Raw genomic sequence first — 25,204 nt, 5'->3', positions numbered from 1 at the left:
ATACTCTTATAAAAAAATTCAACTCGTACCACTTTAACCAAAATAAAAATTTTAAAAATCAGCTCGTGTTGTTTATTGAGCTTTATGTCTTTGACGTCTTACCAAACTTTTTATTTCATAAAATCGATTTGTATTTATAACATGTGGGAATTTTATGCAGTGAGGAATGTATTGAACTTATTTAGCGAGGAATGTCTTGAACTTAATCATTTTTCTATCCTTAAAACAAAATTAATAAATGAATAAAAAATGATTTGGTAATCGTTTCTTAGGGTAATGTTAGGGAGATTAAATTTTATACACTAAATGACATGGAAGTATTCCCTTAAATTATTGTTTAAGCGTTGATAAACATACTCATTTCCTTTTGGTGACACTGACATATCATTTAGTTTGTAAATTTTATCTATAAATTTAATTTCTCTAACATTACCCTTTAACTTAACTTTTTCTTTTCGGGGAGTACTAGAAACATTTACACTAACTTTTGCATTTAAATCTTTACACTTCTTCAAATGGCATGCGTTATTTTGCTTCACAAAAAACAAGACTTTTGTTTTAGACTAGGAATTAATGATGAAAAATAAGGGGAATGCTAGCAGGACTGGCTCAAAAAGCGAGTCTACTGCGACTTGCTGACGCGTGGATGTTTACTTCTCGATCAAACTCTTATTTGGGTTCCAGTTGAAGAAAATTAATTACAGAAAGAAATAAATAAATAAAATGCAGATCTACATAAAGAAATAAATTAATTGCAAAAGGAAATAAAAATAATGATTAGTTGAAGAAAATTAATTGCAGAAAGAAAAAAAAAAAAATTAGTTGAAGAATATAAATTGCAGAAAGAAACAAATAATTCTTTTGTTTTTTTGTGTAAAAATAACGCATATCATGTGAAGAAGTGAAAATATCCAAATACAAAGATTAATGCAAAGATTGCTAGCCTTACTCTTTTCTTCATCTATAGATAAAGGCAACCTGACCTTTTTCTATTGTATTTGTTCCACCATTGGAGTAGTAATCTTTTGTATGAACAATGTCCAAAAACTAGCTTGCAAATTCCAAGATATCTTATTCTTATTATTTATCGTGAAGCAAGTTTTTGTGACGGATGCTCTTGCTAGTATTGGTTAGTCTTCTTCTAATAGTTGGTCATGATGACATACTCTTCCTCCTGAGGCGCGTTCTGCTTGGCTTCGGGCTTTCTGTGGTTTATTACTTTCTTAATAAATGTTGTTGTTGTCGTTGTGGTTATTATTATTATTTTATCATTATATTCAGGGAGGATATGAGTTTGAAAACTATTACATTAATTTGAAGGGGGTTTCGGACTCGAAATGAATGGGTAGAAATTCAATACCATATTCATTAAGATATTAGACTACAAGCATGTGATGTGAGTTGCTATGAGCAAATCCAAAAAGAAATGATTGCCCTATAGAGGCTATGGAATTTATGTAGTTTAGCTACGCCATACATTTGGTAACCTAATTTCGTATCAAATTCGCTTTCCACAAGATTCAAACCTAAAACCTCTTCCTTACAAGTCAAGAGGGATACCACCAGACCATAGTACTAAGTGGCGATATTCCGCTTTTAAAGTCAAGAACAAGATTATCGAATTTTATTATTAGAGATAACAGTAAGGAATATATATTTTTTAGTACATCGATACTTTTACATTAAGGGGAATGGGAGTTCGGCAAAGCCACACAATGGGTAGCCTAATTTGGTATCAAATTCACCATCCATGAGATTCAAACTTAAGACCTCTCATTTTCAAGTGTAGAGTAAAGATGAAGATGCCACATCATGACTATAGTTGGTTATTAGTTGTTATAAGTTTGTTACAAATGTAATTAGTTTGTTACACAATTTAATTAGTCTTAGATAATTAATAGCCAATAGCCAAAGGGCTATATATATATATATATATATATATATATATATATATATATGTAATTGTATTATTCATTTACAATTAATGAGAAAATACATCTTTCTTCATCTCTATGAAAACCTCTCTCAAGAACTCTGAGTTTCTATATGGTATCCTTCGCCTTTTGCCTCACAACCATTTCGATCTTCACTTCCGCTTTGTCTCTCTAATTCTCGACGATCTGCTCTTGTAATTCTTGCCTCTGACTGCCATGGCTTGTTTGTCTGATTCTTCTTCTCCTCATGAATCTCTTCAGAATTCGGCCCCAAATCCCTCAACAAACCCTAATTTGTCGAATTCGTATGCCTCTCTCATAATTCAGAACATTGGAAGCATGGTTCCAATTAAGCTCAAGAGATCTAACTATCTTCCATGGAATGCTCTGTTTGCACCAATTCTCCGGCGATACAAACTACTCGAAATTGTTGACGGTACTGAGCCGTGTCCATTGTCATTTCTTCCAGATCGATCCATTAATCCATCTTTTGAGCTCTAGTATGAAAAGGATCAGAATCTTCTGATTTAGCTTAATTCTACACTCTCGGAAGATGTAATTCCTTTCATTGTTGGTGTGTCTTCCTTTCGAGATCTTTGGATCAAGCTTGAGCAGCGTTTTGGTGGAATCTCCAATGCTCACATCCATCAGCTTCGGTCTCGTCTTCAAGCAATTTAGAAAGGTACTTAATCTGTGGCATATTATCTTCAACAACTAAAAAAATTCTCTGATTCTCTGTCTGCTGCTGGTGCACCTATCTCTGATCGAGATTTAATGGCGGCTACTCTCGTTGGATTACCTTATGATTTCGAATCATTTATTGATTCTGTCATGTTATGTCTCTCTTCAACATCTCTGGATGAGTTACATGGCCTTCTACTTATCAATGAGCTTTCAATGTCTCGTCGTAAGAAGCTTTCTTCCTCCAGCATTGAGCCTTTTTAGGCATTTTCTATTCAGTCTGAACCGCCTCTTCTTCCAACTCGACCGCCTCAAATTTATGCTACACAACCTTAACAGTCTTTCTTATTCAACTCTAATCATGGAAAGAATAACAATCGGGGCAATCAATATCACAATACTGGCCGGTTTAACACTAATCGTGGACACAGAGGAAATTATCGTGGTCAATACTCTAATCGCAGTCATTAGCAAGGGTTTTGCAACTCTTCATTTTCTGGCACTCATATTCCTTGCCAAATCTGTTGCTTTACAAGCCATGAAGCCATTAAATGCTTCAATCACATTAACCCTGACATTTCTAGGAAGATTCCTCCTGCAAAACTTGCAGCAGTGTGTGCACATTATACCTCCAAGCCTTCCACATCTTGGCTTCTGGATTCTGGGGCTACATCTCACATCACTAATGACATTGACAACATTTCTTCACCAACATCGTACATTGGAGATGACAAAGTTTTACATCAGTGATGGTAAAGGTCTCTCTATACACCATATTGGTCATTCTTTTTTGCATTCTTCTAATGTTGATTTTAAGATAAGCACTGTGCTTCATGTTCCTCAAATGAAACATAATCTATTATCTGCATCCTAAATTCTTAAAGATAGCTACCGTGCCTTAACTCTTGACTCTGATGGATCTGTTGTGAAAGATCATGCTACGGGGATGACGCTTTTGCAGGGTCAAGTTAAAGATGGCTTTTACCCTTTGCAAAGTTGTCCATCTACTAGTTAATTTCTTGGATCTTCTTATGCTCTTGTTAGTGCCTAAGGTTTAGTTACACTCTGGCACAGCTGGTTGAGACATCCTTCCTTTACTATATTTTGAAGAGCAATCTCTAGTAATAAGCTTGCTATTCAAGGTACAACATCTGTTGATTTCTTTTGCTCCAAGTATGCTATAGCTAAAAATCATAAACTGCTATTTGGTTCATCAACTATATCAACCTCTCATTCTTTTGAGCGATTACATTATGATTTGTGGGGACTAGCCCCTATCACTTCAGTGAGTGGTTTTTGGTATTATTTTCTCATAGATGATGATTTTAGCAAATAGAACTGGTGTTTTCCTTTAAAGACTAAATCGGAGGTGTACTCTACTTTTGTACTGTTCAAAGCTTATGTTGAGAATATTGTTGGTAATAATCAAGATCTTACGTTCAGACTCAAAGGGTTAATTTACAAGTTTACACTTTAAATCTTACATACTCATGGTATTGTGCATCTATTTAGTTGTTCACACACACCAGAACATAATGGTTGTGTGGAGAGGAAGCACAGGCAACTTGTTGAGACAGCTCGGACTTTGTTAGTTGACTCTAGTGTTCCCCATCATTATTGGGTTGAAGCTTTTACCACAGCCATTTATCTCATCAATAGGCTACCTATATCTGGAAATACTAAATCACCATGGGAGTTGTTGTTCCATAAGTATCCAGATTATTCCAAACTTAAAGTTTTTGGTTGCAGTTGTTATCCATGGTTAAAACCATATATCTCATCTAAGCTTGATGGAAAGAGTAAGAGGTGTGTTTTCATAGGCTATAGTTTACAACATAAAGGTTATATATGTTTGGATTTGAACACCAATAAGGTTTATATCTCAAGGCATGTCACATTTGATGAGGGAACTTTTCCATTTAAAGATGTCAAGCCTATTTCATCCTTTGTTGATCATTCTTCCTCTCTGTCATCACCTATTGATCTCCACTTTTCTATGCCCACATCATCTATATCCACTACACTTATGCCTCCATCACCATAATCCTCCACTTCTCCACAGCATAATGCATCTTCACAATCTGTGCATTATCCTCAACCTGTGCCTATACACCAACCTGTGCACTCTTCTTTATCTGCACCAAATATGCATCCCATGGTCACTCGAGTTATAGTACTAGTCTATGTTGATGATATTCTAGTTAGTGGCCCTGATTATAATGTCTGCAACCAGTTTATAGAAAAGTTAAGTACTATATTTCCTGTTAAAGATCTGGGGCCATTACATTACTTTCTGGGTTTAGAAGTCCAAAAAACCACTGATGCTATGTTTCTTGATCAAAGCAAGTACTTGTTTGATATGTTACAGAAAACAAACATGGTTGGATCTAAACCATGCTGCACTCCTTTTAGCTCTCCGAAGTTAGATTACAGTGGTGAATTACTTGCAAATCCCACTGAATATAGATCTCTTGTAGGTGCTCTCCAATACTTAACTTGGACAAGACCTGACATTTTATTTGCAGTGAATCAAGTCTGTCAATTCATGCATGCCCTTACTGTTATCCATATGCAAACAGCTAAACACATATTGAGATTTCTCAAAGGTACAATTGCTGATGGCCTCTGGTTTAAGAAAGGTCTAATGCACTTGTTAGCTTACTCTGATGCAGATTAGGCTAGTTGTACTTATGACAGAAGGTCTACAAGTGGTTCCTATGTTTTTCGGGCACCAATTTAGTTAGCTGGAGTGCCAAGAAGCAATCCACTGTGGCTCATACATTCACTGAGGCTGAGTATAGATCCTTGGCTCACACTGTTGTAGAGATTACTTGGATATGCAAAGTGCTCAAAGATTTTGGTTTTCCTCTATCTCACAAACCCACTCTCTAGTGTAATAATATCTTGACCATCTCACTTGCATCCAATCCTATATTTCATGCTCGAACTAAGCATGTAGAGATTGATTATCATTATATTCGTGAGTTAGTGCTTGCAAACTTAGTTGCAGTTCAGTATGCTTGTAGCCAGGATCAAATTGCAAATATTCATTCCAAAGCCTTGTCTAAAAGTAGGTTTCTGTTTCTGTAGTCTAAGCTTTCTCTTGGAACCTTTGATTCTTCCAAGTTTAGCTTAGGGGGGGAGTAAAGATGAAGATGTCACATCATGACTAGAGTTGGTTATTAGTTGTTATAAGTTTGTTACAAATGTAATTAGTTTGTTACACAATGTAATTAGTCTTAGATAGTTAACAGTCAATAGCCAAAAGGCTATATATATGTAATTGTATTATTCATTTACAATTAATGAGAAAATACATCTTTCTTCATATCTAAGAAAATCTCTCTCAAGAACTCTGAGTTTCTATAAAGAGGAATACTACTAGGCAGTAGTATTGAGTGGCTAAAAAAAAACATAAAGAGTTAAATCAATTTCAAAAACCATTTTAACTAAAAGCTTTTATTTAAAGAATGCTACTAGATCCACCCCATTGTCCTATTTCTACACCCCACATTATAATCTCACCCACCATAAAAAATAAAAAAACTAAAATCCTATTAATCCACCCCAATTATTCCTAAAATAACCTAAAATATCTAAATCCATTTTTTTTCACCTTAACTGCATCATCAGTCAAACGGGCTCAATTTGAAGCTAGTTGACGTTAGGCTGTGCAGTCGCCATTGGACATGAGAGGTTCTCTCCTCAAAATTCCAACTACATCTACAACACACAAATCGAATGATGATAGGTTTATCGAACCCCTAATACCAACTTTATGACAAATCTGAACGGAACAATAAACAACCATGGAATAATCTCGAGATGCGGTCGCTGCGCACGAGACTTAACCTGGAATAACTAGACCATCAACTGTCGTCGTCAATATTGTGGAGGCAGATGGTGGGTCTGAGAACTCGATTTTCTTGGAGCAATTTGAGATTGACGAAGGGACCCGACGAGGTGTTGGGGTTGTTAGTGACCGATAGCGTGTGGGTTTGATGGTGGTCGTGGTGGTTTGCGATCTCTCTCTCTCTCTCTCTCTCTCTCTCTTTCCCTCTCTAGGGGTTGGACATTCAGGCGAGGCCACCATGGGATCGGATGTTAGCAAGGACGCGCTTGAGAGCTATGACAGCGTATACCTCCTCGGCGATGCGGGCATGGGTGGGGAAAATTTTCCAAGTCCTTTGATGTAATTTTACAAAAGGGTAAAAATGGTAGTAAAAGTTTTATAAACTGGTGGGATGGGAAGATAAGACAATGGGATGTGTTTATCAACACTTTATTTAAATTATGTAAAGAGGAGGATTTAGGTCTCCAGGTGTAGAGATTTGAGTCTAGAGAGCGAGACAGTATTTTAGTCAACTTGAATGAAACCATATTTTCATAACACTTTGATTTAAAATTTGGGTCCTCCAACATTATCCCTGTTTTATTAAAATTATGTTATTTTAGAGTAATATTATTCATACTATATTTTTATACCACATTTATATATCTCTTTAGGTAACATCTGAAGTGGACAACCACATTATTTGAAAATTTTGCAAAATCCAAGGAAATGAAGGAGAAAAACTTCAAGTATACCACAATCATCATTTAATTAACTAGTTTTTCTTAATTATTAGTTTATTGAATAATGAACTAAATTTAAAAATCTGATTAATTCAAATGATGTGGCTATTCACATCAAATGATACCAAAATAGTATGAAAATATAATACAAAAATATATGAATAACATTACCCGTTATTTTAGTACGCAGAGAGAGGTACACATCGGACAGCCAATAAGCTTTCGCTTGTGCCGTATGGAGGGTCCTTAGCTCTCTCTGTGACTCTCAGCTTACTGTCAGCCAAATCAAAGACCTCTTCTTCTTCAATCCAAAATTTGTTTTGCCTTTTGTTCAGCCACTGATCCACCCAGTCGTTTAAGGTATACTCGCCGTAGTCTCCAATCAGCTCCGCCGAATCGTTTCATTTTTGGAAATTCAGTTTATGGTAATCTTCCCTTCCAGAGACACGGACAGTGAGTTTTCTTTTCTTTTTTGGTTGTTTTGATTTCAGCTCTTTCTTTCTTTTGCTCTGGTTTTGGGTATCTCAGACTTTGAAGGGAAGAACTGAAAAAAAAGGTAACATGGCTTTAAATCCACTCTTGCTTTGTACATTGACTAGTTTAGTTTACTAATTTCTGGGGTTTTACCCATAATCTCACAGAAAGGCACGGATTTTAATTTACATTTTATAATTTTATATTGCTTTTCAGCCAAAGCATGAATATCTGGTTTTTCCATTTTATTGCTGGGTTTCTTTCTGTCTCTTGTTTTGAAATTTTGATTTAAATTTAACTGGTATTAATTCTGTTATTTACTTGCATTGAATTTCCCCACAAAACCCTTTATTTCTTTTTAGCACACAGAGAATCAAGGCTCATCAATTTGAATTTCTTTTTTCTAGTTTTATTTCAAAGTTCTAAAACCATTTGTCCTGAAATCTGTAAAACCCACCATCAAATTGTTTTATTTTGTTTTGTTTTATTTTATTTTATAATTCCTCAGCTGTTTGCTGTGATTCGGGATCTGAATTTCTGTAGATATGATGATTGCAACTTGATCAGTAGATTAGTCTTTAATTTTCTTCAGTTGTCTGACCTGAAACAAGTTCTATGCTTAGTGGTAAAATTTCAGTTTTGTACATCTGTCTTTTAATTAGATATGCTAACCCTTTACCAGGGATGTTAATATTTAACAAATTCTTCAGCTTCACACCATTTAATTTTTTAGTGTATCCACTGATTAATTGTTATCTGAGAATATTGAAATTTTCATTGTAATTTATTTCATGGCGCTTGCTTATAACATGGTTTCTGGGCAGAAAACAAGAATCTCTTTATTTTAAGGAATGCTTGATTAAATTAAGAAGGTTTCAAGTTAAATCTTTCGGCTACTTCTGCTGGATTTGTTTTCTCATTAAGGGTGGACAGCTTTTGTTAAATGCAACTTTTGGTGCTTCTTGGTCCTCTTTTCAGGTTTCTGAGTTCTTTTGTTTCTCATTAACTTCTGTTTTATAGGTGTTTTTCTGAAAAAAAATTCGTTCCTTTTAGCAGGTTTAAAATAAACCTTTAAAAGTGATTTTCATTGTGAATTGTGATGTCACCGCCACTGCTTGGTGTTGGTGAGGAGGAGGGTCAGAGCGATGTTACATTTGTTTCTTCTTCGGGTTCTATGGAGAGTGTATGCCAAAACAGCTTGGAATTGAAGGAGCGAAATTACATGGGATTATCTGATTGTTCTTCTGTAGGCAGTTCAAAGGTCTCTACTGCCTCTGATGGAAGTAAAAGTAGTCTGAATTTGAAGGCCACAGAACTTAGACTCGGGCTTCCTGGATCCCAGTCTCCCGAGAGAGACTCAGATTTGAGGGTAATCACCACTCAACTTGATGAGAAGCCCCTATTCCTGCTGCATCCTTTAAAGGATGGCCACTATTCTTCATCGCAGAAAATAGTTGTTTCGGGAAACAAGAGAGGTTTCTCCGATGCTATGGATGAGTTCTCAGAGGTAAAAACAACTGGTTTGTTTGAGGAGAGAATTGGATATGTTTATTTATTTCTTTATTATGTCTGGCTTTACAATCACCCGATTTGTGATGCAGGGGAAATATGCTAATTCAGAGGTAAACCTGTTGCTGTCACCCAGACCTTCTCCAAACTTGGGACTGAAATCTGGTTCTACACTTGAGAACCTTGGGACTCATCCACCCAAAACAAAAGAGGTGGCACCAGCAAAGGTTTTACAAGAGAGGCCTCATGCTGTCAATGATACCAGACCAAATCATACCGGAAATAGTACTAGCAGTGCGCCTGCTTCCAAGTAAGTGATTCGAGAAAATTGCCAGACCATTGAAATATATTTGGCAGAAATTTGTACTTTGGCCTTTCACAATGAAAATGGAGTCTCAGCTTTCTTATATGTCAGGGCGCAGGTTGTGGGTTGGCCACCTATAAGATCATTTAGGAAGAACTCATTGGCCACTACATCAAAAAACACTGAGGAAGTAGATGGAAAATCAAACCCTGGTGCTCTGTTCGTCAAGGTCAGCTTGGATGGTGCACCTTATTTGAGGAAAGTAGATTTGAAAAATTACTCTGCATACCAGGAACTTTCTTCTGCTCTTGAAAAGATGTTCAGCTGTTTTACCATAGGTGAGCAGTTGTAAACATTCAATGTTTACAGATGTCTTGGTCTATTCTTTCATACATTTGATTTACGCTGGCTGAATTATGAGTTTAACTAGAAAGTTTCTGCATTTTGCATGGATCTAGTTACTGCTATGGTTGTATGATTTCAGGTCAATATGGATCTCATGGAACTCCGGGCAGAGAGATTAGCGAAAGCAAGCTGAAAGATCTGCTTCATGGCTCAGAATATGTTCTAACTTACGAGGACAAAGATGGTGACTGGATGCTTGTGGGCGATGTTCCTTGGGAGTAAGTTCTCATTCATCTGCACATTTGTTTATCTACTAAGTTCCTTTGGTTATGTACATAATTGACTTGCTAGTGATTCAAAAAAGCTTAAATCTCAAAAACGGCCCTTTTAAAACTTAACTTTTGCCCATAGGCTGGCAATAGAGTTACACTTTGTATCAAGTAGCATAGGGTTACGTTACTTATTTGGTAAAGAGTGTTACGTTACTTTGGCTATAGTTTAAAGGGAACTGTTATCTGCACTCCGCCCTAGTGAAAAATATAATGGCGGAAGGAGTGCAAGATGACTATTTTGAGTGCTAATTACATTCCCAATATAAAATCTGAATTGATTTTGAAATCCTGCAAGTCAATGAACCGGTGAACTTTTATTTTTCAGCAAAACGGTGAACTTTCATGGATGGTTGTTAGATATCTACGTGGATTATTTATATGAGCTTCTATATACTGCATACAACATGCACGTAACTTTAATGCGCGCATTAAAGTTGTTCCATTGGAAGATTAGGGCCATCAGTTTGATATTAACTTGGGATGGCTTGAACTTGAAGAACATGTGGAAAACTGATGAACCATGGGAATGGAGGCAAAACGTGATATTTTAATGTGTAACCCATAGAACTTGATGTTAGTCGTATTTATGGGCACTCTTGTTGAGCAATGCGATTAAAGTATATCTAAAGAATTATAAAGATGTGAATGTTGATGTAATTGCATTTACCTAGTTAACCATCAACTTCTATAGATGTAGATGCATTTTACTTACTTTGTTCGTTACTGATTGAAGTCAATAAGGCAGCTTCACCAAGATTGGCATCTTTGTTACATCTATTAGCTGTAAGCCAACATTTCATTGATGTTATTTTATGATATTCATAGACCTAATCTTTAAAAATTCCAACTATCATAATAAATAATATATGGGAAACTTGTATTTGCATAATGATGAGAGAAAATTAGCTTTACGACCGAGAAGGAAACTACCCAAAACAGCTTATGCATTATGGCGCAAAAAGGAATCCAGAGTCTTTTGACAAAGTTCTGCTCTACTATAGTTTTCAAGAAACGTCTTAACCGTTAATAAGATAGATTGTTTCTTATTCTAGGAATGTGATCTCTTTTCTTTTATAGCGCTGACCTCTCATGGTCATGGATAGGTATGGTTGGAGTGTTTCAAAATGTGGGCATGGTGTGCTTTAATGTGTTGCCCTGCATATAGTTAATTGTCATTTTGCTTCAATAAAATATGTTCAGGTGTAATGCTGTTAATTTTGAATTTGTACCAGGGCAATTTTTTTATTTTATTTTCTTCAAGTCTGATGCAAATATGAACTTTTGACAGCATGTTTACTGATACCTGCAAAAGGATGAGGATTATGAAGAGCTCAGATGCCATCGGCCTAGGTGCGCATAGTATATGTTCCACGGATTATCATTAATCAGTATCACATAATTAAGTCAGCCTTTCACTTTCCCCTACTATTGACATGTGCACTCTGATGATTTTTTTCCAGCTATATAATCGGAGTTTAGTTTTATCCGTAAATTTGGAATTTTTCCTTGTTAGGATTGAAACGGTAGAACTAATTGGTTGCTGATTATGGTGTTTTTTTTTCATTAGTACATAATTAAATTGAACAAATAATTAGGATGGAACTTTTCCTTCTTGTCTTTGTATTTATATTTGTTCGTTTTCTGTGCAGCTCCGAGGGCCATGGAGAAGTGCAGGAACAGGAACTAGCCATTAATATACATTGTGATGCCTTCCATCCAACAGTCTATGAATTTGGAATGAAGGTAAGGCCTAAATACAGGCAACCAGGTTATTCGGAGTGCAAGGATTTGTAGATCTTGGGGCTGGACGGGACGTCACGGGTGGCTGGTCTTATTATCTTATTGCTACATCTGTGTTTTTTGTTTACCATGGATTCATGTTTCTGAGAGTTCTGTGTCTAACTTATTGACGTTATCAAAACTACCGAAAGTCAAATCTCTGAAGTTGTATGCGCACAGGTTCCTGTTCCCATGCAGGATCCTCAAGTTTGTGAAGTGCCAATTGTCTGTGAACCCTTTGTTATGAATGCGTGTATGATCCAAAAGCTATGCTGAGTTCTCCTAAGTAACCATAATACACGGCTACACTATATTTATAGTGCTTTATTCCTTATCCTACCTAGATAAGATCTTGTAATAATCTAGAAATCTAATTAGCACAATAAATAAAGGTTTCTTATTCAAAGTAAAATTCGGATCACACTTTTGACTAATTAACCAAATCAGCTTCAATTTGGTCCCAAGAAAGTCTGTTTTTAAAGCTTAATGTGTCCTCTTTCAATCCTCAGAATGAACCTTCCTCTAAAATTGCCATCTTGACTGTCAAAATGGCCAAAATATCCAGAAACGTTAATTTGGGAGCTCTTATTTTTTCATCACGGTCAAACGGTTGGTAATACAAATCTGGAATTTTAACACGATCATCTTGAAAGATTCAAGAACCCTCTCCAATTGGATTTACTTCAAAATTCCTTCAAAATATATCATAAATTATCAAAAATAACAAATAAATTATAACTAAGAATAAGGTAAAATATATAATATAATATAATATGGACTTCATCAAAGTTTGTCATCCTCGCTAAAGCCCGTTAAATACACAAATGAAGCCATGCAATTGAACAGTTTTCGGTCTGTAAATCAGATAACACAGACCATGACAAGTGACGAAAGAAGTGGTTGTTTAATAAAGGAGGAACGTGTTAATTTGTATCCAAAGAAAAGACCCTCCATTCCTTGTGACAAATGAGTTACAATGTGAGCTGCTTTATTACACGAACTAGGGTCATAAAAATTGTATGCAACTTTACAAATAAATAATGCTAGAGAGAACACGTAATAATGCATGTCAAAGGTCTTTTGCAAATAGAAAATCAATAAAACTAATCGAGTAATGCCAAGGAGTACATACATATATATCAAAGAATTTTATACTTTTATGTGACAAGTGATATATACAACTAATATTTAATGAGATAAATATATTAATTAATGTGACGTGTTACATCAAATAATTTACAAGCGTAGTAAAGAAACAAATGAACTTCCTTATATCTTCCAAGTTCCACTTTATATGTATGGGGGCCTCGTTACCTTGTTGGAATTACTCGAAATCTACTATGGCCCTGATTGTTGTTTGTACGTTTATATGCATTTGTTTTGACAACCTCTTATACCTCATGTTTTATTTAACAGATGATATTATTTACATAAAGGGGTGAGACAATGAGTTAAGCTTCATAATAAGTTAGTAATAATGTGATCAAATTCATTTATGCGATAATCGAATTTAAAACTACGTACTTACAAGTAAAATTTTTTTTTATTAGAATGTAATACTAAGTTACCTTTTGTACCTGTTGATCCTAAAAATTACAAAGCCTACGTGGCGCGCAGGCCGAGTAACTAATAAGCTAACTACGTCCTTCGGTTGAATGCGGGGCATGCCAACTCGTCGGCCGAGCTAGGCCGAGGAGTAAAATTTGTTGATGTTGCGTTGAGCGCGTTGCTGACTTCTTTATCTTGCGGCTGCGGCCGAGGAAGGAACAAATCTCGGCCTTTGGATTCTCGAGCCTGAAGACAAGGCTGCTAGTTCTACGAAGTTCAACATTAAATTCGGCTCTCTGGGTGCCGAATGTAGTAACCTGGTAACACCTCACTTCGCCAAAAAGGATAATGAGATGACCTCTGCCAATAAGGATTTGAAAATCCTTCTCGACCGAGACTTGGATAGATAACCAGTCGGCCTCGACGCAGTGCTGTTTATCCCAACTGAAGGTGCTTCGGGAACGGCTGATTCTACGGCAACAGTGCTGTTTATCCAAACTGAAGATGTTCGCCGGTTGCCTTCACAGTGCTGTTTATCCAAACTGAAGATGTGTCGGCGAAAAAAGAAAGGGAAAAATCTCAAGGTGTTTGAGAGGTTTTGCGCAGGGCAATTGTGTGTTGAATTGGAGCCCTTTTTACGTTGCTTGCCGCTTGGTATTTATAGAGATATGCATGGCCAAGTCGCGAAAACCAATTCCATTCACACTGTGACTCTGAGTCTTCATTGATTGCTAACCCTACGTCTTATCAATCAAGACTTGCCGTCATCTGCAACCTAATGCAATCTAGATTATCGGCATAATTCTAAGAATATCCATCAATACTTTTTATTCTACCATCATAACCCTTATCCATGCATAATAAACTTCTGCCAAATACCACATGCATGCATGATAACCATGCATTCAACAACTCTAATCAAACCTTCAGCCGTAACCATGCATGGCTGGCCAAATCCAAGCACACATAGATGACCAACTCCAATCTGGCATCCTCATCTTGCACTAATATCTATGCCAATCCGTATCCATCTACCAACACTGCAGTAATGTATTAGGACTCTTGATAAAATACTCTGATGCTTTAATCCTCCGCACGTCTAAATTCCAAGAACCCGAAATCAACTTGAACTGTATTGCTTGCTTAGAAATATAATTTGCATCGTATCTATCCCATTTAAGAATATACCAAGATAATTCATTTTAAAGAAAATAATTATTATGATAAAAACCATAATATTATTTGTTAACAAAATACCAAGATAATTCATTTTAAAGAAAATAATTATTATGATAAAAACCATAATATTATTTGTTAACAAAATTATCTTCACTTTTCCATCCGAAGATTGGAAGTTATGCTAACTCAACAGTCTTTATTGCTTGGATCAATGGTGTAATTTTCGGCCCAAACAGTACCGCGTGGGTTGATTTTGGAAATGGACATAAAAGTCGGTTAGAAAGATAATGATTACTATTATTAAACAAAAAAAAAAAGGATTTAGAAGTTGTCTCGAGACAAACAAAACATTCCTTTCATGATTTCTTACTCATGAATATACGACTTAACATCTTTGACTCAACTGACTTCGGCTGTGCCACGAGGCGATGGACTAAGTTAAAGGAATAGGATTCTATTTGGATTTTTTTGTGAGAATTTTGGAGATTATTTTATTGTGTTCGTTCATCAATTATTCTACAGTAAAAAATTATTTTAAATTTTTTACTTAAAATTGAACACAAATAATTACTAATAAAAATTGATCGCATGATATAAGATAAATGAATATAATAAAATGATCTTTGAGATATTCACAAACAAGATCCGGAGAGAATCCTCGCCCCTAAGCCAAACACATTTGTTGATGATAATGATGGTGAAGATGATGACATGGTATCCCACATGGTATGCTAGTGCCACGTTGGCAAGTAAAAAGGGTCCACGCGCGGAGAAATTAGATACAGACCACTAAAACCGAACTACCTCGGTAATCACAATCATGACTGACATGCATGCATGCATTTACTTAACGGACTGCTGCATACGTAGGAGCTAAAGAGCCCACTTCCGGTGACCACGCGCAGTGGTCCTCGATTTAATTGGGAATATAATATATTTATACGAGTTGTATTATATTTAGGAAATTGTTATTATCATTTCAAAAATCTCATTTTACATTCCAAATTTTCTATATTTGAAGAGAAAAATACACTTATAAGGATTGTAGAATGAGATTTTTAGAGTGTCAGTATCACTTCCCTATATTTATTATCTATTTGTATTGTACTATATTTTTAATAGAGTTAAAGTCCACAAATATTTTTGGGTTTCATCTCTATTAGAGAGATGCCATAAAATGTTGGTACAAATAGATTGTAAGAATTTTTTATATTTTCACTTTTTTTTTTTTTTTTTTGACAATTAGATTACATGAATTAAACAAAATTGGGATTGTTATCAATTAAGTTGGAGGCAAAGAGTCGTGTCAAAAATATCCATCAGCTTTTTACTTTTCTTATAAAAATATCGATACTACCTTTAATATAATGACTATTTGACGAAATGGACAAAACTGAGACTAAATGAGATATAAATTGTAATTTCAGAGGACCAAGCGAGACAAAATCAGTTTTATGGGTTTAATTGAGACTATCTGACAATTTCAAGAGGCAAATCAAATAATAAGCCGGAAAAAAAATAAAAAATGTTGTTTAGGAGTTTATCATGTCCCATATAATATCCTTTGTTTTTCATGGATTATGCTTCTCTATATTTTACCTACTATATATTATTGCTCAGATAGTCTAACAGTTGGAGAATAGCTTGCATGAAACATGTTGATAGTCATTGTGAATGGACAAAGTATATTCCGTTCAAGTTTTCTCTTAATCAAAATCGAACCGCGAAATCCGTTCGGTAGGTGCGGTTTTGCTCAAGAATTGTCATATTAACTAAATTGGTTCACAAATTGTTCGACTAGGGGTCACGTTCATTTGGTTTGTCTCTCTTGCATTTTCGAAGGTTTGACCATTAAACAGATTTGGCAATATCCAGAGTGAATTAATTTTTAATAAACACACGCAAGTCCTGGATTTTTTTATGTGAGACTCAAATTCTCAGCATGCCTCCTTATATGTGGCGTGAATCAAGTTTATGGGAAACAAATACTTAGTGATGTGAAATCATGAGACGTTGAGTTCAATATGTAAGTTAATCTGCTCTAATGCTATGAACATCACCTTTCATTCATGGCATCATAGTGTATTTACACCGCCTCATATTCCTACTTAGGAATTGATTAAGAGACTTACATGCTCCAACATAACCCAATATGTGTTTTTCACGTACTAAGTTTAATTGATCTCACATGTCATCAATTGCATGTACCACATTAATTAAGTACCCATCAAAAGAATCAATATCTTCATTTAGATTTCAACAATTTCTCATTGGAGCTGGAATCAAACATGGTCCAGAAACCTCATCTTTCAAAAAAGATCCCAAGCTGTTTAGCCAAATATATAACAGCAAAGAAATTTAGAGGTTGAGTGTTGTCTCCCAAAACAAAATAAAGAAATAATTAACATAGGGTGAAGCAGGACCATAACCTCAAAATTACCTACATCTGTAGCCCATCAATCCAGAAAAACTGGCAAACAAAATACACAGAGACTCATCTTCTACACGGAAGCGATCCGCAAGAAGAAAGTCTTGCAATCGAAATTAGTAAACAAACGTTAAAGCCACTTTTACAGTTTCATTCTGCCTAACATTGATTTGAAAAGATTAAAATCGGTAATTAAAAAATGATTAGGTACTAATAAGATTAGGTTTTTGCATACTTTATTCCTCAAGGAGTTGACATTGACAATCCCTTTCAGCATCGGGCCTGAAAAAAAAAACGTCAGCAGTGGGAAGAAGCTATCTAGGGTTGGTAGTATACATAGTAGCCAACGGCGTTGGTTGGACTAGTCAGAGAGCTATGGGGACCCCATGCGTGTGTCTAAATTATTGACCTCTGATTACTACTACAGTCACACTCTGCTGTCCAAATCACTCCGTGCCACTCTGTGATGCTCTTTTTGGGAAGGTACGAATACTACACTACTCTCCCCTCACGGCCCTCTGCGAACCCTAATTTTATGGGAATGAGGATCCTTTTTGTTGATAAATTTTTTATTGTAATGGAAAACGTTTGGTAGATCACGTGTTTTTATGTAAGTGGTAAGAAATTTTATTTTTTAAGTTATTAACTTTTTAACACACATATCTTATCATTTGTATAATGACACGTGATGTACCACCTCGTGTGCCAATCACATTGAAAAATCTCTCTTTGTGAGGGGAGCTTTACATCGTATCCGTTTATCGTACATTGTGGGGTAAGTTTTCGTCATGTACTGTTCAGGTTTAATTTTAAATAAAAAATTTTAATAATTTATGATCTCATGATATACAATAAACGAATACAATTTGAGGATTTTCAAGATCCTGATAGAGAGGATCTCATTCAATTTATGGTATTACCAGTTCACCAGTGCCTTGGTTTGCTGAGTCCAGGAATTTACCTCCACAAATGCTAAGGGACTATATAAAAAGAGTCTGGATCCTTGCCGTATCCTTTTTGTGAGGATATTGGAAATCCGTAAATCGTGTCCGTTTATCGTACATAGCGCGGTCAGAAATCATTTAAAATTTTTTTATTTAAAAATAAACATAAACAGTACTTAACAAAAATTGATCGCACGATGTACGATGAACGGACACGATTCATGAATCTCCATGATCCTCACCAAAAGGATCTGGAGATGATCCTGTTGGATATAAAAAAATATAACTCTTTGTAGACCTTTTGGTATTTCATAGTTTGAGGTCAATTTTGCGTCAACGTTTGTAAAATATTATAATGCTGAAGGAACTATCTCAAAAGTAGAACTCTTCATAGATTTTTTAACATCTCATAGTTTATATGTTAATTTTCGCACCAACATTATAAAATATTATGAAATATGAGATTGTAGAAAATCATAGAATCCCACTTTTAAGAGAATTGTCGTAACATTTCTTATTTATCTACCTCGTAAAGAAAAGTATATAGATTTGATTATTACAATTTACTGGGAGCAGTTGAGGAGCCAATTTGGGGCATTGGCTGCTGCTAACCTCAATAATATATAAAATCCCACTTTTGAAATTTCGTTTGACCTCTGTACCAGCTTAAGACAAATGAAATAAGGAGACTTTTAATCAATTTTCTTTAAGTTGATACAAACCAAAACTGCATTGTTTGTGTTTTGTTTTACTTAAGAAAAAGTCTAGCATGCTAATTCTCAAATAAGCTGAAGATTGATCAAACACGCAAAACTCTTATTCACCTAGACTTCATATCTCCAAATTCAAAGCTTTTCCGGTGTTCAAGTTTGGTGAGGCGCCCTTCATCGTGCTTAGTTGTATCACGAAATCCCAATCATATTAGTTTTTTTTTTTTTTTTTTTTCATCTTGGGCTTATTGGGGGTTTTTAGGGTTTTTGTATTGATTGATTGATTTGGAATGAAAATTTTGCAGAAAAAATTATAAATTGGAAACTATAAGTAAAGGTATGATCACTTTTTGAAAGTTTCTAGCTATTTTATGACCTCATCGTTATAAATTTCTAATTCCGCCACTGACTAAGAGTGCTTAAGTCAAGGAGTACGACTTATCTGAAACTCATATCTTTTTAATCACGTGTGAAAATTTTTCAAGCTTGTGGACATTCAATGCACATTAGATGACAATATGAGAAATAGTTACTCTATTTACTAATACATTCAAAATCTCTTTCCTCCGCAATGTGAGATTTACTGAGATTTACTAGATCTTAACAGGACATAGTTTTGTTCTTGCTTTCTCCCTTAAGTGTCAATTACGAGATGAAGAATAAAAATATATTCCGAGATCAGTATTTCCCTTCGATTCCCTTCTACAATGACAGATATTAAAAAAAAAGTAAAAGAGAAAAAAAACAAGCCTGAGATGGAAAGGGCAACGAGACTACAAGTCAGATTTGGATAAAGGTGGTCATACAAACGGACGAAGGTTGAAAACTTATACTTACAGAGAAAAAGAGATAAAGAATAAAGGGAGAAATTCGTGTATATTTGAGAGTGCACAACTTGTTGGTAATCTTGGATAACATTATTTTTTTCATAAGAATCAATTGTTAGATTGAATTTTAATGATTACGTTCATCATGGGTACAAAGTTATAGGTAGAGACGATCATATTTATAAGGCATTGTTGGCCTAAACCAACCGATACAAAAGCTTAAACAACTGATTAAAAAGCCTCCTGCTATTTATATATATCAGCATATATGTACACCAATTTATCAACACCAGTGTGGGTTAAGTGATGGGATCTTGAATATCTAAGTTAGCTAGACTTAAAAATAAATGACGATTTAAGAGCTTAAGATTTGTTGCAAGATAAACTACCTATAGCTCATGATTGACGAGCTGAACTCGATGGTTACTCCTAGTGGTGCAGGGGTGCAGTGGTGCAGTGGTGCTTTGATGGTCGGTTTAAGACCCTGTCACTGGCTTGAGACTCCTTATTTTGCCTATCGAGCCAATTAGTTGTTTGACTTGGAGAGACGCAATGAGGAACGCCTGGCGCCATACTAGACATTCTTGGTAACATTCATGGTTGTGCCACAATTTTTGGGTGTGTTGATTACAACCAACCATACTGGGTTTCCTTATCAGGCATTGCTATGCTTAAGATTTGTTTTGACGCAGCGGTTATATTGAACAAGGAAGTCGAACGAAATCCCCATGCTTAAGAGTTGTTTTCTCCAAACATCCGTTATTATTTTTGCGGCACTTAATTAATGGGAAATTTTGGAAATATAGCCATTTTAGAGACCACGTATGGAAATAGGGTTGTGATTTTTACACACCCTTAACTACTTTTCTCACACCCCTCCATATTTTTTTAATACTTAATTTGTATCCTACTATTTAATCTTCCATAAATACCCCTTCCTATTTAATCTTTCATTAATTACCATCAAAAAGTAGGAAGGGTATATATGGAAGATTAAATAGTAGGATACCAATTAAGTATTAAAAAATAAGAAAGAGTGTGGAAAAAGTAATTAAGGATGTGTGAAAATCACAACCCATTGAAATATGGCTTACTTTTTCCAACTATTATAAATCTAAATGACTACTCTATTACAACTTGGGTATCAATCATGAAAGTACTCATCATGTGGTCAAGGGCATTAACTAACTACAAGGTTTGTGGTAAGGAAAAAGTGGCACTTGCTTGGGATAAGTGATTTGTGTGCTGATCTCTTGGTTTAATTGCTTTGGAGTAGAAATAACAAAGTAGTGCAGTGGTGCCTAGACCCTGGTGATTCATTAGTGGAGATGAGCCTTAGGGTAAAAAAATCACAATGTTGGGAGGAAGAGAGAGTTTTAGCCTAAGTCTTCTGGACATCTATTTTGGTTAGTTTTATAAGAATTGAATAAACTAGGTTATATTTCAAAAATTGGTCTTTAAAATGGTTATAGTTCCAAATTTCCCATTTAATGGTTCTTGTGTTACAACATTTCTCACGTTCAAAGATCAACTCTTCTCTTCCCTGATCAGTTCCCCTCCCTTAGATTGGAAAAAAAAAAATTACTCGATGATGCAACAAATATATGACAAGAAAAATCGTACGAAATTCCCACGCTAGAATCCACTGGCAAATAAGTTGAAATCCATCAACAATTCGGAATCTACCAGAAAATAGAGAACTTTAAAGTTGGATGGATAATAATATGAATGATTACAAACCTAAAGCCAAGATGACCTATTTATAATGTAAATTTACTCTAGAAACCCTAAGAATCCAAATGTTGGGGTACTTTTAGGTCGAGGTGGACTTGGGTTTTGCAGATGTCTTCCTGTCTCCCTTGGTTTGGTTTCGTACAAGTCCCTGAATATATTGTAAGAAGTAGCATGTCTTAGGAAATACCCCGGTTGGATCAATGACTCAACGATATATATATATATATAGCATGATTAAGCAAATAATGGTTTGTTCAAGTGAGTTATGGTGTGGAAGCTAGAAGTTTATCAATTTAGCGTGAGAGAGAGACTTTGCATGGTTGCATGGTGTTTTATGTGGGGTAATCTGGGTTTCGTAGGGTAATAACAAGGTTTCTAATGGTTGAAATGCACAAAGGAAGGTTATGGAAAACACTAATTATGGTTGTAGGGGTGATGCTTACTAGGGTTTTAGGTTGTTGGCACTAAAAAAGTAATTTCCCTAGCTTGTTACAGCATAATCCTTAATCCTAACGTTCTCTCCTTCTCCCTGTGTGAGTTCTTGGATCCTTTCCTAAGGTTTTTGACCTCCCTTTTGTAGGTGAATGATTCCTTTCTAGGCTTCCTAAGGAATCTCTCATTGTGTCTAAATGTTCCTCCTTCTTTATCCTGGCATAGATGCAACCTTCCCTTTTGGTGTAAGACAGCTGAGCGCTACTGCGCTCATGAAGACTGTAGTGCACCTCATTCCTTAGGCGCTGTTTTCTCGGGTCAGCTTCCATATGCGTTACTTCTAGTAGCGCGTCTCCTAGCTTTCATGTGTCATTCTTCTACGTGAGTTAGGAAGGGAAAGTACTCTCTATTCATTAAATGCATGTATGGCTGGATTCTCATGTGAACTTAAGGGAGATTTGGGTTCTTTCCAATTAGATTAGTTGGCTTGCTAGGGAAAGAAGGAAACTAAGTTTGTTCTATCTCAAACTTACCCCCAAAAATTATGGGCTTGGATCTTTGGTCCCCCAAGCAACCCAAAGTCTTCCATAATCTTGGCTTTGTATAGGCCCGGTAAACTTTCGTAACCATCACACCACAATTCACTTGGCAAGCCCCGAGCACGTGACTTGGGTTTATTTTAGCGTGAATAGTAGTTAGCGTGATAAGACATGACGTGAAAATATGCATGGACTTGCATGAGCTTGGCGTGATTTATACAAACGTCTTGTATAACTATCGTACAATGACATGATTCTGAATATTATCCTTTCTCAACTCCGCACCCTTGCATGTATTTTGGGCTTGGTTTGAGATTTGTATAACAATTGGACTTTGAAACATGATTTGGTTTACATGTGACATTTTTGGATCTCAATACGAAGTAGGAAAGAACTTAAACAAATAACAAAATATAAAATCATCTTAAAATATTAAAATTCGAACAAAACATGGTAAACGACATAATTCACTCAAACTTTGACTGGTTTCATGCATACCATCGAGTCTTGTGTATCTCGATGCTCTCTTTGAATCCATTTATTACAAACCCAAAACAGCCATGCCAAACCAAAGATGGGTCAATATGTACAACATGAAAAGTTCGCAACATCCACTTTTGGGATATGACAACAACAAATAATCTATTAACTATTGAATTGTCAATTCTTTGATCTCATTTCTTCATTAAGACATACTTCGTCCTTTTAATTTTATTGCATATAAAATAACACGAGCCTTTGGTCATATCCAACACGTCTAATACGTGAGCTGCACAAAAGTGGCCAGAACTTGTAGCCCGTAAATCGAGGCCATGCTTGCCTTGTTAAACTAAAGGGATTTGATATTCACACACCCTTTTGATTTTCGGCCATCAGATCAGATGAATTGAAGAAGATCAAGGGACAAAAATCAACAAGAGATGTGTGAGAAGTAAAAAGGGGTGTGTGGATAGCACACCCCTAAACTAAAATGCTACTTTTACCATATTTTTCATGTCATATTTGTACTATCTCTGTAATATTGATGAGAACCTCATGTATTGGTGGACTCTATCTCTATTAGAGATGTAATAAAAATATAGTATGAAAAATATGATAAGTGCAACATTAATCCTCATTGAATGCATGATGGATAATCTTTATTGTATTCTGTGTGAGGCAATCTCATTAGAGTAGTGTTTTTCAATCCATGGGAAACTCCCTCATATGACGATGAAATTCGGTTTCCACAGATAAAAATAGAAGTTTTTACATATGGTATCATATGCTAAAACTTAAGAATCCGATTTTCAATATTATTCTTAGAGGCTAAACCTTTTGGTACGTGCAATGTTATTTGGACACATCCTACAAACACACTACCTAAAACATATAGACCAAATATACGATTGTAAGACCCAGATATCTTTGAGTGTGTCAATTTTATGTCTTGGAATAAAATAATTATTTTAACACTAACCTTGATCTTGTTGACACCTTTCTACATATACATGTTTAACTTTTTGACACTAACCTTGAACTGGTTGACACCTGCTACATGCCATTTTGTTATGCCATTGCTTTGGTTGGGTGTGGCTAATGTTCTGCGGCTCGAAGTGCATTGAAATATTAATGAGCTAGATGGATTAACAATACAACACTTAATACTATAGTTTAGTATTATTTTTCTTTATTTCCAAGTAAGAAGTCTTATATTTGATTCTTTTATATTTTTAGTGAAATAATATCGTTTGTTAAAAAAAAAAAAAACAATACATTACTATACCAGATTTTTTTTTAACAAAAGATAATATCTATACTAAGGAGGTGGAGGTGTAGGGGTGGACTGAACCTTACAATGTATTTGTCATAATAATGTGATTCAATCACGTCTTTGATGAGAATCGAACCTAAGATCTATCACTTATAAATGAAGAAAAATACTACTATACCGTAATATTAAGTGGTATTACTATACCAGAGTTGTTACCATATTTTTTTGGATTCTACAGCCCTATCATTCCATGTGCTCCATTTTTCTCTATTTCTCTCATTCCGTATACTCCATTTTTGTCTCTTTCTCTCTTTCTCTCATTCCATGTACTCCTTTTTTCCTTATCACCACCATCATTTCTACTGATGCAAGGAGGGTGAAAAATGAAAATTGAAATGACATGTCATCTCCACAAGGATCACGTCCCTTACACAATGGAAAGCAGCAGGCGCGTGAGACGACAAGTCTCTTACACAATGCATGGAGAGAATGGTGATGAGGAGAGAGAGTCCTGGTGAGTGGGGTGGGGACGGATTTGAATTTTATCTGGGTGTTCTCTTTTGAGAATCTTAGTCATCTTTATATTTTATCTATTTATTGTACATTATATAATTAAAAAATATTTTTAATTTTTTATTTACAGTTACACCCAAAAAATATTTAATAAAAATTGATTGCATAAATTTGTGAGGATGCGAATGATTTTCATCCGTTGGGGACTTGGGTTGGTGGTTATCGAGGGTAAAATCCTAAATCACCTTTTCCAATGAATGCGAATAAATATTGAATTTCAGAAAATTTCTTAAGCTAAACACGTAAAAATGAGAGAGAGAGAGCAGCAGTAGATCTCTGGTCTTTTGGTTGCAGAGATATTTCTGGTGCTCTCAATACAAAGAAAAATAAATAAAAAGCAAAAATAATAAGGAGAGAGAAGGAAGTCTACAGGCCAGACCCAGAGCATAGAGGACCAGGAACTCTCTCTCTTGTTATTAATCCCATGCTCTCTCTTCTCTTCTTCCTAAATTCCTTCTTCCCCTTTTGTCTTCTGCCCTTTTCTCAATTATGTTCTTCTTCTTTCTCGTCTGCTCTCTTAAAGTTAAACTAGATTAATTATATACATAAGATTATTGTGCTGCTTTTTATGATCTTTTATTTTTCTGTGAGTTTGAATTGAGAA

General features: G+C 35.4%; 1 protein-coding gene across 9 annotated transcripts; it reads left to right on the top strand.

Annotated features, from left to right (window-relative positions):
- Positions 1–7,376: 7,376 nt before the first annotated feature.
- LOC137709054 (auxin-responsive protein IAA9-like) lies at positions 7,377–12,177 on the top strand. 9 transcript variants are annotated; one of them, XM_068448225.1, is made up of 8 exons: positions 7,377–7,615; positions 7,719–7,746; positions 8,721–9,171; positions 9,266–9,483; positions 9,589–9,815; positions 9,962–10,100; positions 11,443–11,504; positions 11,804–12,177. In XM_068448225.1, exons 3-8 carry the CDS (start codon positions 8,764–8,766, stop codon positions 11,839–11,841), a joined length of 1,092 nt encoding a protein of 363 aa, XP_068304326.1. In that variant the 5' UTR covers positions 7,377–7,615; positions 7,719–7,746; positions 8,721–8,763; the 3' UTR covers positions 11,842–12,177. The 9 variants fall into 9 exon arrangements, with proteins under 9 accessions (XP_068304326.1, XP_068304324.1, XP_068304302.1 ...); XM_068448223.1 differs by lacking the exon at positions 7,719–7,746 and adding an exon at positions 8,489–8,642 and having other exon boundaries at positions 7,377–7,643; XM_068448201.1 differs by adding an exon at positions 8,489–8,642 and having other exon boundaries at positions 7,377–7,746.
- The last annotated feature ends 13,027 nt before the right edge of the window (positions 12,178–25,204 follow it).

The sequence above is a fragment of the Pyrus communis genome, chromosome 1, assembly GCF_963583255.1.
Source record: "Pyrus communis chromosome 1, drPyrComm1.1, whole genome shotgun sequence".
Taxonomy (NCBI): Eukaryota; Viridiplantae; Streptophyta; class Magnoliopsida; order Rosales; family Rosaceae; genus Pyrus; species Pyrus communis.
This window is presented reverse-complemented; position numbering and strand designations above follow the sequence as displayed.